A 14,349-nucleotide genomic window follows, 5' to 3' on the forward strand; every position below is an offset into this window, starting at 1 on the left:
CTTTGGCGTCCTCGCGCTGTAGGAGACTTGGGGGCACCCTGGAGGTGGAAGATGCTGTCAGGACACCAAGTTCGGAGCCCTGAATCGAAGCTCTGCAGGGACAAACCCCAACCTGGGCTGCCCCGTGAGGGCGGGGCTTGCGAGGCGGGGCTCCTCCCACATCCAGCCAATCAGAGCCCTGGAGGCGCAGACCGCCCCACCTGAGGAGGCGGCGCTTGCGCACTCAGCCTCCAAGGTCCCCAACGCCCCTCCAGGGGGCGGGGCGGGCTGGAGGCGCCCAGCGCTGACGCTACGCTGACGCGCCCGACGTCGGGCACGTTGACGCCGGCGACGCGCAGCCCGGCCCGCTCCTCCTGAGCTCCGCCAGTGTCCGGCCGCGGGCCGGCCTTAGTGACTGGGGGCAGCGGGCCCGGGGCCGCCGGCGCGGAGCGGGCGCGGGCGCAGGCTGCCTTCGTCGGGCCCCGAGCTCGTCTGGAGCGAGCAGCAGCCCGCGAGCCGCCGCAGAGCCTCCTCGCCCGCTCCCGCCGGCGGGCAAGGTAAGCGAGCGGGAGACTGAGGCAGACTGGGGCGGAGCGGGGCCCCAGGCGCCGGGCCCTGCCCACGGCGCCCGCTTCCCGTAAATGTCAGCCTCGGGGGAAGGGCGCGCTGCGGCGAACTGGCGCTGGGGGCGAGGCTTGCGGCCCGGGGCCGGTCGGGAGCGCCCGCAGGGACCCCGGCGGGACCCCGGGAGGACGCGCCCCCGCGCGCGCCTGGAGGGTCGAACTCTGGGGGCCGCGCGCCTGCCCCAGCACCCTGGTAACCCCAGCGTCCTGGTAACCCTAGCGTCCCGGTAACCCCGGCGTCGAGAGCGAAAGGCGAACACCTGTGGCCGCAGGACGCCTGGACTCCGGTTGTAGACTGTTCTCACCGCCTAGGGTTCTGGGTATTTGGCAGCGCTTGGTGCGTGCCTGCTGTGCGGGACAGATCGTGTGTGTCTGACAGCGGGCGTGGGCATCTCCCTCTCCGGGGTCCGCGGAGCCCGGAGTAGCGCCTGCAGCCGGTAACCGGCCCCCCTTCCCCTTGCCCTCTCACTATACTTGAGACACTTAATAGCCTCTCATAATCTCATGTGTCACTTTTCCTTCTTAGCCATCCATGACTGTCTCGACCTGCTGTGTCTCCACTGTGGAATTTTTTTTGGGAAAGGGTCAGTTAACTTACATAAGACAGATTGTCGAGGGCAACTGTTGCAGCCATTGAAAAACACATCTCTCAGCCCTTCAGGAATCTAGTTCTTTCAGCGTTCCCCAAATCTAACCCAGGAATTGAGGGGGCCCTCGGTCCTCCTCAGGAGCTGACTGCACGCATTCCTGGAAGAGGCCTGATGGGTTTTGCACTTGTCAGTTTTACTGGCTGGCTGCTCCCGCTCTGCTGTTCCCGAGGACTGATTGGGTAGCCAGTGTTTCCACTTTCTCTCCCCCACTGGGAAATAGGAAAAAAAAAGTTACAGAAGCCACTTGTTTTCAACATCTAAGAAGTACAGCTTCACAAACAAAACACCAAGGGTTTGTTCTTTAAACGAGAGGGCGCCTTTGGTCCTTTTCCCCTGCACTGGATTTCCCCTGCACAGCGAGTGTCTCCTCCTCGTGCTCCTTCTCGTGGCTCAGGGTTTGCAGGTGTCGTTTCCCCGGCTCCTTGAGTTCAGAGCGCAGCCGTCAGATCTGACGAAGAGGCTGTCACTGATTAACTACGGGTAGTTGTAAAGTCGCAGGTCCGTCAGAGCCTTTGTCGTGCACTTAATAACAGGGGCCTGGGTCTTTTCTTTCGAGATGATGTGCGAGGTGATGCCCACTATCAGCGAAGCCGAAGGCCCCCCAGGAGGAAGCGGGAGCCATGGGCCTGGCTCCCCTGCGCAGCCGGACGCAGACTCCCATTTCGAACAGTTGATGGTCTCCATGCTGGAGGAGAGGGACCGTCTTCTCGACACCCTGCGAGAGACTCAGGAAACGCTGGCCCTGACCCAGGGGAAGCTGCACGAGGTTGGCCACGAGAGAGACTCCCTGCAGAGGCAGCTGAACACTGCCCTTCCACAGGTATGGTCGCGGCTGCTCAGCGTCTTCCCACTGAGCAGTCTCTCTCTGCCTCTCCGGTGGTGCTGTCTCCAGCGGTGGTGGTGGTTTCAGACGTGCAGAGCTGTTTGTGAACCGTGGTTCTGGTGTTTGCCAGGCTGAGGCAGAGCAGGTCCTGAGGGTTAAGCTGCTTAGGAGGAACAGACCATGTGCCCCAGAAGTAGGTCGTGGGAGACACCTCACCGCTCACGGCCCTCGGGGCCGCCAGACGCACTGCCCAGGTCTGGGGTCGTGCTCCAGGATTTGAAAGGGGGCTCGAAGCAACCGAGCCATGTGGCGTTTTTCTATCAGTGTTTTCCACCACTTCTTGCTAAGTGTATTTCCATGGGTTATATCTTGCATTTCCATTTCCTAATGAAATTTCGTGGATACGTAGGATTGATTTCACGGGAAAAATGCTTTTGTTGTCCACTTTCATCAGAACACCTGTGTTTTGTCAGCGAAATTTGTTCTAGGGAATAGAACTGGATGTTGATTCCTTTGGAATTCTCTCCTAGGCAGGTGAGAATTACGAAGCTCAGACTCACCCTGCAGTTGTTCCTCTGAGCCCATTACGTCTGGACCCAGGTTTCACAGCTTTTTCTCCCGGAGCTGAATTGGGCCTTAGTGGTAGGTGGAGGGTGCACATGTCACCTGGAGCGTCAGGTAAAAGGTGCAGGGCGTCACAGGCGATAGGAAGGTGGTTTGGGTGTCTGTGACCCCTTTACTGATTCAAGACAGCTGCCTCCATGGTGCCTTCAGGTGGACCCGAGTGAGCCACATTGGCCTCTCCCGGTGGGTCTGGGTGCTGACTCATGAACGGGCCATCACTGGCCTCGGCGCAATCCTGGGCTGCAGTCAGCGCTCCTGGGAGGTGGATGCGCCAAACATTTGGATTTCTCTTTTTAGTAGCAAAATTTAATGGTCATGCGATGATGCTCCCTTTTTTTGGAGGAGAGTCGTGAAGTTTTTTCTCACTTCAGTTCCCTAAATTACCAAGTTGTTTTAGGTCATATTTTATTACAAGAAGCTTCAAAGGATTGGTCAGATTAAGTTTTGCCAGGATTTTCGTGCATTTGCAAATCTTTTCAGTTTCTCGGATTGGTGCGGTTTTTCAGTGATCGTGTCTGGTTTAACCTAGTTTGTGGCGTACACACCGAAGCAGCGCACGTTGGGTGCTCAGACTCGAGGCTGGTTTTGAGAGAAGGAAACCGAGGACCGGCGGGGAGAGGCGGGGCGTTGCGCAGTGTGTCAGGCGGGGGGTGGGGGCACTCACTCAGCTGAGAGCACGGTGATGTTGCCCGTTCACCTCCCCTTCTGCATACCTGAGCCTCGCATGTTAGAAACACAGGGACGGTTAGGTGAATGTTTTTCAGATGTGGCCCTTTGCTGGTGTTTTCTCACGTGTGGTGGCTCACAGTGTAACCGGAGAGGAGGCCCAAGGGCGAGTGAAGGGCGTTTGTGCTCCTGGTGCATCACGTAGACAAGTCATGACACACGCAGTAAAAATCAGGTACAATGTGCGGCAGAAAGACTCTCAAACCATAAAGGCACACTCAGTGCAGTTTTCACAGAGCGGACACACTCTTGTGACCACCAGCCACGTGGAGAAAGAGGACATTCCCACGCTTCCCAGAAGCCCCCCCTGCCTGTGCCTGGCAGTCGGGCCCCAGAGCTGACTGCGGTTCGGACTTCTGCTGTCGATTACTTTGCCCTATTCCTGACTTTACAGAAGTGATGTGAAGTGATACGGGAGTTTTGTTACTTAATTCTTTCACTCAGCGTTGCGTTTGTGAGGCCTGTCCCTGTGGTCGCCTCTCTGCCGTCCACTGACTCGGCGTGCGGACGAGGGCACCGCGACCTGCCTTTCCTTCTGGTTGTGGGTGTCCGACCTCGGGTGTCTTTTGGACATGGACGTGTGCGTGTCCCTGTTGGGCTTGTTCCAGGGAGTGATGGCATGGTGTGGTCAGCTGCAGAGGACACTGCCCAGAGCGGGGGTGCCAGTCTGTGCTGCCACCCGCAGCCTGGGGGCCACCAGGGGCCCTCTCACCCACGGTTCGGTCGGCTCCCTCGTCCTCGCGGTCTGGAGGGCGAGGAGTGGAAGGACGCAGAGGGCGGAGTGGACAGGCTCGTCCCCGATGACCAGGCGCCACTCTGCGGGGCAGAGCCGTGCTGCGCACGTTCTGTGGCTGGTGGCCGTTTTCTCACGAGGGGCTTGTCTCTCGCCAGTGTTTCGAGCAGGTTGTCTCGTTTCTTTCTGAATTCCTAAGTACCGTTCTGAATTCTTGAGTCCCGTAAGCATGGCGGGTTTTCTCTTACTCTCGGTATATTTGCCTCTTGTCTCTCTCTGGTGTCTGTCTCACCTGAGGACCTGCTCACTGATTTTGGAGAGGGAGAGAAACACTGACGGCAGAGAGAAACTTGGCCCAGTTGTGTCTTGTACGCACCCTGGATGGGCGCAGCCTGCAACCTAGGCATGTGCCTGACTGGGAGTCGAACCGGCGACCTTTGGTTCACAGGACAGCTCTCCAACCAACTGAGCCACACGGCTAGAGCATTCAGTAGTGTCATTTGATACGCAGAAGTCTTTGTGTTAATGAAGCCCAGTGGATGCCCCTTGTTCTCTGAAAGGTATCATGAAGTTCATGAAGATGCTTTCCTGTGAAATCTCCCTTGTTTTATCTGTAATCCACCGAAACTGACTTCATTTACGGAGTGACAGGTAGGGGCTGAGATTCCATGTTCCCCCCTGAAGCATATGGCGGTCCCACCGACCCTGCACGATCGATGAAGAAGGCGGTCCCCCGCGCACTGCCCTGCCATCTCCATCATAGACCGGCTGCGTGGGTGTGTTTCTGGCCTCCCCCGTGTTCACTGACCTTCCGTTACCTTTGCACAAGCGCCGCACTGTGCAGACCGCTGTACTTTTGGTCTCCATGCCTGGAGGTCGGAGTCCCTCAGCCCGCCTGCGATTCAGGATTACCGGCCTGATCCACCGTCCGTATTTTCAGATCTACTTTAGGGTCTGGTTGGAGGTCTCTCCCCAGAGAACGGGCTGGAATTCTGAGATTGCATTTAATAAATAAACTTGCGTGGGGAGTAATGACATCTTTGTTTAAAATTTTTTATTGTTGGGGGACTTCCGCCAAGATGGAGACGTAGATGGAGGATCCACCTCGCCTCTGTGCACAACCAAATCTAAGAACAACTATTTTTAACAGCAGTCACAACCAAGCCACACGGAAAATCGACAATACGGAGTCCAAAGGACAACTAGATACTCGGCTGGACCGGTACGAGGAGCGAGGCCAGCAGCGGAGCAGGTTAGCAAGAAAAAATTCCCCGGGGGTGCGCGGCGCGCACAGGCAACCGAGGGCACTGATCGCCAGCCAGCTGGCTGCCGGAGCGCACAGGGAAAAGGCGCGGCGATCGGTCGGTCGGTCGCGCGCATTTACGTGGGGAGAAGCCAGTGAGAAGGGAAGCCGGCGCGGGGCAGCAGGCTCGCGCAATTCCGATCGGATAAACCCCAGGCGTGCGGAGTGACTGGAAACGCTGGGCTAGCGGAGAGGAACGCCATTACTCCCTCTCTGACCCCGCCCCCACACACAGCGTCACAAACCAGCGACCTGGGTCGCCCAGTCCTGGTAAACAACTAAGGCTTCGCTCCGCTCACTTAACAGCGCGAACAGACCAAAAATGGCTCTAGGACAACTCAGAGCCCCAGAACCGATAGACCTAAGTGATGAAGAAATAGCCAGTCTTTCAGATGCACAGTTCAAAACACTGGTTATAAGGATCCTTACAGAACTGGTTGACTTTAGCCACAAATTAGAGAAACATATGGAAGCTAAATTAATTGAAATGAATGGGGATACAAAAGATTCCAATAGTAATGGAAAGAAAATTGGGACTCAAATCAAGGGAGAGAACCAGAAGGAAGGAAAAAATGATCAAGCAGAAAGGAATGAAGAAATAAGAATTCAGAAAAATGAGGAGAAGATTAGGAACCTCCAGGACATCTTTAAACGTTCCAACATCCGAATTATAGGGGTACCAGAAGGGGGAAAGGCACAACCACCAGTTGAAAAATTATTTGAACAAATAATAAAGGAGAATTTCCCCAAGATGGCAAAGGAAATAGACTTCCGAGAAATCCAGGAAAAGCTCAGAGAGTCCCAAAGAAGTTGGACTCAAGAAGGAACACACCAAGGCACATCATAATTACATTAGCCAAGATTAAAATGAAGGAGAGAATCTTAGAAGCAGCAAGAGCTAAGGGGACAGTCACCTACAAAGGAGTTCCCATCAGACTGTCAGCTGATTTCTCAAAAGAGACCTTACAGGCAAGAAGGGGCTGGAAAGAGGTATTCCAAGTCATGAAAACCAAAGATCTACAACCAAGATTGCTCTACCCAGCAAAACTTTCATTTAGAATGGAAGGACAGATAAAGTGCTTCTCAGATAAGATCAAATTCAAGGAGTTCATCATCACCAAGCCCTTATTATATGAAATGTTAAAGGGACTTACCTAAGAAAAAGAAGATAAAAAAGATGAACAGTGAAAGGACAGCAAACTCACAGTTATTAAGAACCACACCTAAAACAAAAGCAAACTAAGAGGACAGCTAGATCAGGAGCAGAACCATAGAAATGAAGATCTCAGGGAGGGTTAGCAATAGGGGGAGTGGGAGGAGGGGAAGGGGGGAGAAGGTACAGAAAATAAGTAGCATAGACAGTAGATAGAAAATACATAGGGGGAGGGTAAGAATAGTAGGGGAAATACAGAATCTAAAGAAATTGAGACACATGTTCATGAACTAAAGGGGGAAATGGTGGGGGAGGGGTATGCAGGGTGGAGGGGAAGGGAGGGGGGAATAGAGCAAATGTAATGGCATAATCAATAAAAAAAAAAAAGAAAAAAAATGTTTTATTGTTGTTCTGATACAGTTGTGCCCATTTTCCCTCGGTGCTCTCCCCTGCCCCCCACCCCGTTCCCACATTCAGTCCCCACACCGTTGTCCGTGTCCGTGGGTCATTCATTTCCTTGACTAGTCCCTCGGCCTCTTTCCTCCCTTATCCTCCCCCTCCCCTCTGGTCACTGTTCCTTGTTTTCATGCCTCTGGTTCTGTTTTGTTTGTTTTGTCAATTAGGTTCCACTTGCGGGTGAGGTCATATGGTCTTTGTCTCTTACCGCCTGGCTTACTTTGCACAGTGAAATGCTCTCTGGTCCATCCATGCTGTTGCAAGAGTGCTGCTTTGATAACTAAGGTGCTTTATCAGAGACTGCGCCTTCCGCTTGCTGGGCTTGGTGGCCAGGCTGCACGGCTCCCACAGAACCAGGCGGCCAGTGTCCTGTGCCTTCTCTCTTTCTGCTGCGTGGCGTTCCGTTGTGTAAGTGAACAGGAGCGGGATGGACACTGCTTGCTCCAGCGTGGTGGACTTGGGGGAACAGCCACATGTCCCTTCATAGTAGCACCGGCTGCCTGCACAGCTTTCCGTCTCTGTTAGCAGCCTTGCGTCCTCCTCCTCCTGTGCGTCCGCACCTTTAAGGGTCAGTGTGGGACCGCGCCTGCCGCTCGCGGTTGACTCTGGGAGTACGGGCCACGTGGGGTTCTGGTTTCTGTACTCCCGGGAGGCAGAGGGCCCTGTCCTCTGCATGCTGGCATAGCACACCCCTGTCAACAGGAGCACCGACCGTGAGACGTGCCCCAACAGGGGAAGCAGTGGAAAGGAGAGACATGGCCAAGTGGTGTGAAGCGGGCTGCCCAGGGCACCCTGTGACCCAGGAAAGGCCCTTGGAAGGTCACTTTTGGGGTGAGATCCGAAGGCGGAGCGAAGCCAGCTCTGAGCTCTTTCTCAGCCCTGGGCCAGCAAGACCTTGGCCGTGGCTCAGGCCATGGAAGCGGGGCCAGTGCTCCTGGAGAGAAGGGGGGTAAGAGAGTGTAGCAGGTGAGGGTGGCCAGGTCCACAGGGGGTCGGCTAGAGCCTGGCCTGGCTGGGAGGTGGGGGCCTGCATTGTTTGAGAGGTGTGGGGAGCCGGGCTGGAGGACCGACGGGTGTTGCTAGAGAGTGGGTTGGGGGTGGAGCCGTAGTGGGTGCCAGGTAGAAACCATTGGTTAGAGTGGTTACTTCTCAATTGGTTGCCCCTTGCACGTCCCCTGATGGGGGACCAAACCCATAACCCAGGCGTGTACCATGGCACTTTGCGGGCTGACGTACAACCCACTGAGCCACACCAGTCAGGGCCGGAGTGGTCACTTTCAACACCCATGTTGGGCTATAAAGTTAGTGCTTTTGGCAAAAGTAAAAAACCCTTAACCTCACTCATTCCACGAAGCACAGCGTGGTACACATTTTAATTTGTACACAGAAACGCACAGTATTTTAATGATGTACATGTAGTGTGCGCGTGTGTGTGTCATGCAGACATTACCATGCTCAGACGGTCACGGAGAGCCTGTTGCGGGGCAGGCGCTGTTCTGGGGGCGGCACATGTGCCCCTGCAGTGAGGGCGCACAGCCCCGACTCGCTCCTAGTTGTGTGAGGGGAGTGGAGGCTCGGAGGTTCCGTCTGAGCAAAGTAGTGCACAGCCAGGAGCACCAGGCATCTTCCCCTGCTTGGGGGGGCACTTTCGGCAGCTGTGGGGCTCGCCCCCCCCCGACTCTGTCTCAGCTGGCCTGAACACCACGTGGGAGACCTCCACATGGGTGCGCTTTGAGCTGCTTAAACTCAGCATTGGCTTAACCTGTCTCCTCCTCGCCTCAGCCCTTGTGGCCGTGAACAGTCGTGTTTTCTTCGTAGCTGGTGGGTCTGCTGGTGGGTCCGTGCTCAAAACCTAGGGTCGCAGCTTGGCTCCTTCCTGCGCCCCCGCTCCTCCCTGTCTCCAGGTCCTGGGGAGGTGTGGACCCTGTCCTCTGACAGTGGACTCCAGCAGCGCACAGTCCCTGCAGGCTCCGGGCAGTTCCTCCCGTGCAGAGGGCCTGCGTGAGCGCGGTCCTCTCGGAGGTCGCTACGCCACGCAATTGGCTGGCTCGCTCGCTGTCGGGGAGTCGGTTTTGCTCTCAAAACTCTCATCTTCTGACCCAGCAGTTTCACTTCTCAGAAAGGGGCTCCTGCCTGGAGGAACCTGCTCACACAATGTGCTCACTCAAGCAGCTGAACTGTAGTTACAGTGTTTGTTGGTTAGAAAATTACCGTAAGAGTGACAGACGCTGGTTGGAAGCCATTTTAAAGTGTAAATAATATGTAATTACTGTTCTGCAGGGATTTCGCGCCTCCCTTCTGCCTCCCAGGGCCCCTGCCTTGCCCCTGTTTCTGGCATCACTTTGAGAGGGGCTGGTTTCCAGGGCACCCTTGTGCCGGGAGGTGGTTGCAGACCCGCTTTGACTTCCCCCGCTCTTCCCCACACTCTGGGGCGCTTCTCAGCCGTGTCAGGGTCCGCGTCAGAGTCCGTGGCGACCCCGCCCAAGCCATTTCCGAGGCTGGGAGCTGCCCAGTGGCGACCTCCCGGCTGTCGATGAACCGACGCCCTGTGTGGGGAGCGCCCGGTCATCCTCTCTCCCTGTCGGCGGCCGTGCACACTGCCCCGGGTCCTTGGGTGCGCCGCAGCGTGCTGTGCTGTGTCCCGTGCTGCTTACACTGCCCCTCAGGCCGGCTCCCGCGTCCTGTGGCCAAGGCCCTGTCAGCCTCTCAATGCGCCATTGTTTGCTGGCACAGAAGTCTGTCCCGGGCCCACTTTGTGTTTGTTCTGCCTCATCTGAAATCCTGCCTCTCAGGAGCCTTGGTCCCTTTCGGGGGGAAGTAATACTTAGAAATCAGTGTCACAATCAGCATCTCTTAGGTCATTTTGGGGGACAGAGCTAGATAAGCATGTCCATAACAAGACAGCTCCTTTATAAGTTAGAATTCAGTTTTATCCCAATTTATTTTATATTTCTCTTTTTTAAACTCTGCAGGTGTTTTTTAAATTTTATTACTTATTTTTAGAGCAAGGTGAAGGGAGGGAGAAAGAGAGAAACATCAATGTGTGGCTGCCTCTTGAGCGCCCCCCACTGGGGACCTGGCCCACAACCCAGGCCTTTGTCCCGATTGGGAATCGAACTGGAGACCCTTTGGTTTGTAGGCTGGCACTCAATCCACTGAGCCACACCAGCCAGGGCTACTATATATCTCTTGTCTTCCAGTGATATTAGTGCTATTTTCTTTATCCTACGATATACATAAAATAGTTTCAGAATTTTAGTGCCTTATTGTTACTCTGAATGAAGATTTAGAGTTATTTTGCAGTTCTTTTGTGCTTAAGATGTATTATTAAGAATAATACATCTTAAGAATATGTGTAAACTGACCTTCGAACGACATGGATTTGAGCTGTGCGGGTCCACTTTGTGCGGGTCCACTTTGTGGGGATTTTTACAGTAAACACAGTGCTATAAGTGTATTCTCCTTGTGTGTTTTAGTAACATTTTATTTCCTCTGGCTTTGGCTAGAACACAGTGTATAACATGACATACCAGGTGTGTGTAAATCGACTATTGATGTGATTGGTGAGGCTTCCGGTCAAGGCTAGTTGCAAGTACTTAAGGGTTTTTTACACTGATTTTTTGCTGTGTGTGAGGGGGTTGGTGCCCCTAAGCTCCCCCATTATTCGAGGGTCAGGTATAATTAGAATAATGGGTTTTAAAGATTTTTATTTATTTTTAGAGAGAAGGGAAGGGAGGGAGGAGAGGGAGAGAAACATCTGACCTGGCCCACAACCCAGGCCTGTGCCCTGACTGGGAATTGAACCAGTGACCTTTCGCAGGCCAGTGTTCAATCCACTGAGCCACACCAACCAGGGGAGAACAGTGGGTTTTAAAGCAATGAGAAATAACATAACCATATAAAATTTGATACACAGGTTCCTTTGTCTTTATTTTTAATTTTAGGGTTTGCATTTTTCTTTTAGAGTTCATTGTTTTTCAAAGCATATCATCCATTGACATTAAGAAATCAGGACTGTAGAACTCAGCACACTCAGAAGTGTCGCTGTCCTGCCCCTGCCCCCGCCCCCCCCCACCTCTGGTAGGCGGGGTGCCCACGTGTCCTGGGTTCTGCCTGCTACCTGGAGCAGTTGGTGGTGGTGCCCCTTTCAGAAAGGAGGCAAGGGCAGGGCTTTGTTGCACTCGCTAATGCTAATTTAGAGATGTGGACAAAGTGTTTCCACTTTGTAGGTTTTTCCCTGTGGCTAGAAGTAAGCTCTTGGCTGTTTCCCCGGACTTGGATGGTGGCTCACTCTGCAGGAAGGCCGTCCGCCCGGAGCTCTCGCTCCTGGCTCTCAGAACCTCATTCCTATTCCGAGGAGGAAATTTCATTTGCTCTGAAAATAAATCTGGGAGCTTGGAGCATATCTTTTATTTCCAAGTTTTTTTGCTTCACAAATGGCTAATTATCCGTATTGCCTCTGTAGCGTTAAACTTTTGCCAACTGTGACACAAAAATTGATTTCACACAGTGGTGTGCTGGAGTTACTGAGTGATGTATGTAAAAGTTAAAGTCCTACTCGAGACTAACTGGTGTTTCTGAGCCACTGATCCTTGAACCTTATGGTGCCGCTAAGCTGGGGCGGCTGTCTCTGCAGCTGCATTGAGCCTTGGGCATCACTGGGGGTGACCGGCACAGGTGCTGCAAGACCCAGGGCAAGAGAGGCCCCCCCACAGATGGCGAAAGTGCACGATGCCAGGGGCGCCCCGCAGCCGCCAGGCACCACATCTGCCTGTCCCACACACCTAGTCCACGCTCTGCAGGAGGCGCCGGGGAGTGGGAGGCTCAAGGATAGACATGGGCCGCTGCTCCTGGGCTCCGAGTGTTATGTGTGCAAACAGGGATCATGGGTGTTGTCTGCAACGCACCCAGCAAGGAGCCGAATGTGCTGAGACCCTGCTGAAGAGCTATGTCATGGCTTCCAACCAAGATGGACTCATGGGTAGAAATACATTGCTTCCTTGCACAACCAAAAGAAGGACAACAACCAATTTAAAAACAAAAACAACCAGAACTGCCAGAAACTCAAACTGTATGGGAGTCTGAAAAAGAAGAAACAGTCATTCACGATCGGCAGGAGGGGCAAAGACGGGCAGGTGGGGCAGAGAGGATGTGGCAAGGTGGTGGCTGGTGGACCGGGCAAACCCCCATTCGTGTGCGGATAAGCCTGGAGGAACAACTGGGGGGTGAGACTGACCACATAACCCAGGCTCTAGCACTGGGGAAATAAAGCCTCAGAACTTCTGGCTGTAAAAACCTGTGGGGGTGTGGCAGTGAGAGAAACTCCCAGTCTCACAAAAGAGTTTGTTGGAGTGGTCCACAGGGGGTCCGAGCATGTATAGAAGTCCATCTACCCAGGAATCAGCACCTCAAAGGGTTCAATTTGCTTGTGGGTAGCGGGGGAAGTGACTGAAAGCCGGCTAGGAGCCAAAAAAGCAGCATGGTTCCCTCTTGGACCCTCCCCAACATACAGCACTGCAGTGTGGTAAAGGGGTTGCCCCACCCTGGTGAATACCTACAGCTCCGCCCCTTACAAGATAACAGGTGCACTGAAACAAAGAAATATGGCCCAAGTGAAAGAACAGGTCAAAGCTCCAGTAAAAAAAAAAAAAACAACTAAGTGAAGAGATAGTCAACCTGTCAGATGCAGAGTTGAAACCACTGGTAATCAGGATGCTCACAGACATGATTGAGTACAGCTGCAAAGTAAAGGAAGACATGAAGACTATCCAGAGTGAAATGAAGAAAAATGTACAGGCAACCAAGAGTGAAGGAAACCAGGACTCAGTTCAGCAGTTTGGACCAGAAGGAAGAAATAAACATTCAACCAGAACAGAGTGAAGAAACAAGAATTCAAAGAAGTGAGAAGAGGCTTAGGAACCCCTGGGATGTTCCAACATCTGAATCATAGGGGTGCCAGAAGGAGAAGAGGAAGAACAAGAAACTGAAAACTTATTTGAAAAAATAATGAAGGAAAACTTTCCCCTATTTAGTGAAGGAAATAGACATACAAGTCCAGGAAGCTCAGAATCCCAAACAAATTGAACCCAAAGAGGGCCACACCAAGATACATCGTAGTTAAATTACCCAAGATTAAAGAGAAGGACAGAATCTTAAAAGCAGCAAGAGAAACGGAGACAGTCACCTATAAAGGAGTTCCCATCAGACTGTCAGCCGATTTCTCAAAAGAAACAGTGTAAGATAGAAGGGACTGGAAAGAAGTATTCAAAGTCATGAAAGGCAGGGACCTGCATCCAAGATGACTCTATCCAGCAAAGCTATCATTTAGAATGGAAGGGCAGATAAAGTGCTTCCCAGATAAGGAAAAATTAAAAGAGTTCATCATCACCAAGCCCTTGTTATAAGAAATGTTAAAGGGACTTATCTAAGATAAAGATCAAAACTATTACCAGTAAAATGACATCACACTCACAACCATCAACAGCTGAACCTTAAAAAAAAACAGACTAAGCAAACAACTAGAACAGGAACGGAATCACAGAAATGGAGATCACATGAGGGTTATCAGTGGGGAGTGGAAGGGGGAGAGAGGGGGGAAGGTACAGGGAATAAGAGACATAATTGGCAGGTAGAAGATAGACGGGAGGTTAAGAACAGTGTAGGGAATGGAGAAGCCGAAGAACTTACATGTACGGCTCCTGGATGTGAAGGAAGAGGGGGTGCAGGGCTGGGGGGGAGGGGCAGAAAAACGGGACAGCTGTGATAGTGTCGTCAATAAAATACACTAAAGAGAAAAACCAGGAAACACCGTAACACTTGGGGATATTTTGCCAAACTGGACTGGAACACGACCGTCTCACGCAGTGGCAGCGCACGACCCCGCAGCGGACGCACCTACCGGGCCCTGCCCAGGGCCACAAGGCGGCCCGCCGCCTCCCGAGGAGGGAGAGGTGGGCTGCAGAAGACTCAGAAGAAAGAGGTGAAAGGACAAGAGTGCCAGGAGCGGCAGCCTTGTCCAGGAGTGGCCCTCGGCAGGCCTTGTGCGCGTGTCCCCTCGAGCCCAGCCTGGGGCAGCCAAGCCGGTGGTCGTGCACTGGAGAGTGGGGAGGGGGGCTGGCTTCCAGCGCAGGCGGCTCACAGCCTGGAGAGGCAGCTGCCGCCTCTGGCCTCCCAGCTCGTGTGGCACGGGTGTTTACTGTCGTAAAGCAGCGGCAGCAGCTGGGGCAGGCTCTTCCTCCCCCCTAAAAATGGTGTGGGGCAACCATGAGTGATAGTCACA

The 14,349-nt window shown here is 53.5% G+C and overlaps 1 protein-coding gene across 7 annotated transcripts in view; it reads left to right on the plus strand.

The window, feature by feature from the left end:
* Positions 1-320: 320 nt before the first annotated feature.
* The window catches only part of PPFIA1 (PTPRF interacting protein alpha 1), a 73,460-nt gene continuing 59,431 nt past the window's right edge, over positions 321-14,349 (plus strand). For all 7 annotated transcript variants that reach the window (XM_053662887.1, XM_037135239.2, XM_037135240.2 and 4 more), the window contains exons 1-2: positions 321-536; positions 1,809-2,072. In XM_053662887.1, coding sequence (XP_053518862.1) covers positions 1,809-2,072 — 264 coding nt within the window. In that variant the 5' untranslated portion in view covers positions 321-536. The remainder of the gene's footprint in view (positions 537-1,808; positions 2,073-14,349) is intronic.

The sequence above is a fragment of the Artibeus jamaicensis genome, unplaced genomic scaffold, assembly GCF_021234435.1.
Source record: "Artibeus jamaicensis isolate MK-2021 breed Jamaican fruit bat unplaced genomic scaffold, CSHL_Jam_final contig_3109, whole genome shotgun sequence".
In the NCBI taxonomy this organism is placed as follows: Eukaryota; Metazoa; Chordata; class Mammalia; order Chiroptera; family Phyllostomidae; genus Artibeus; species Artibeus jamaicensis.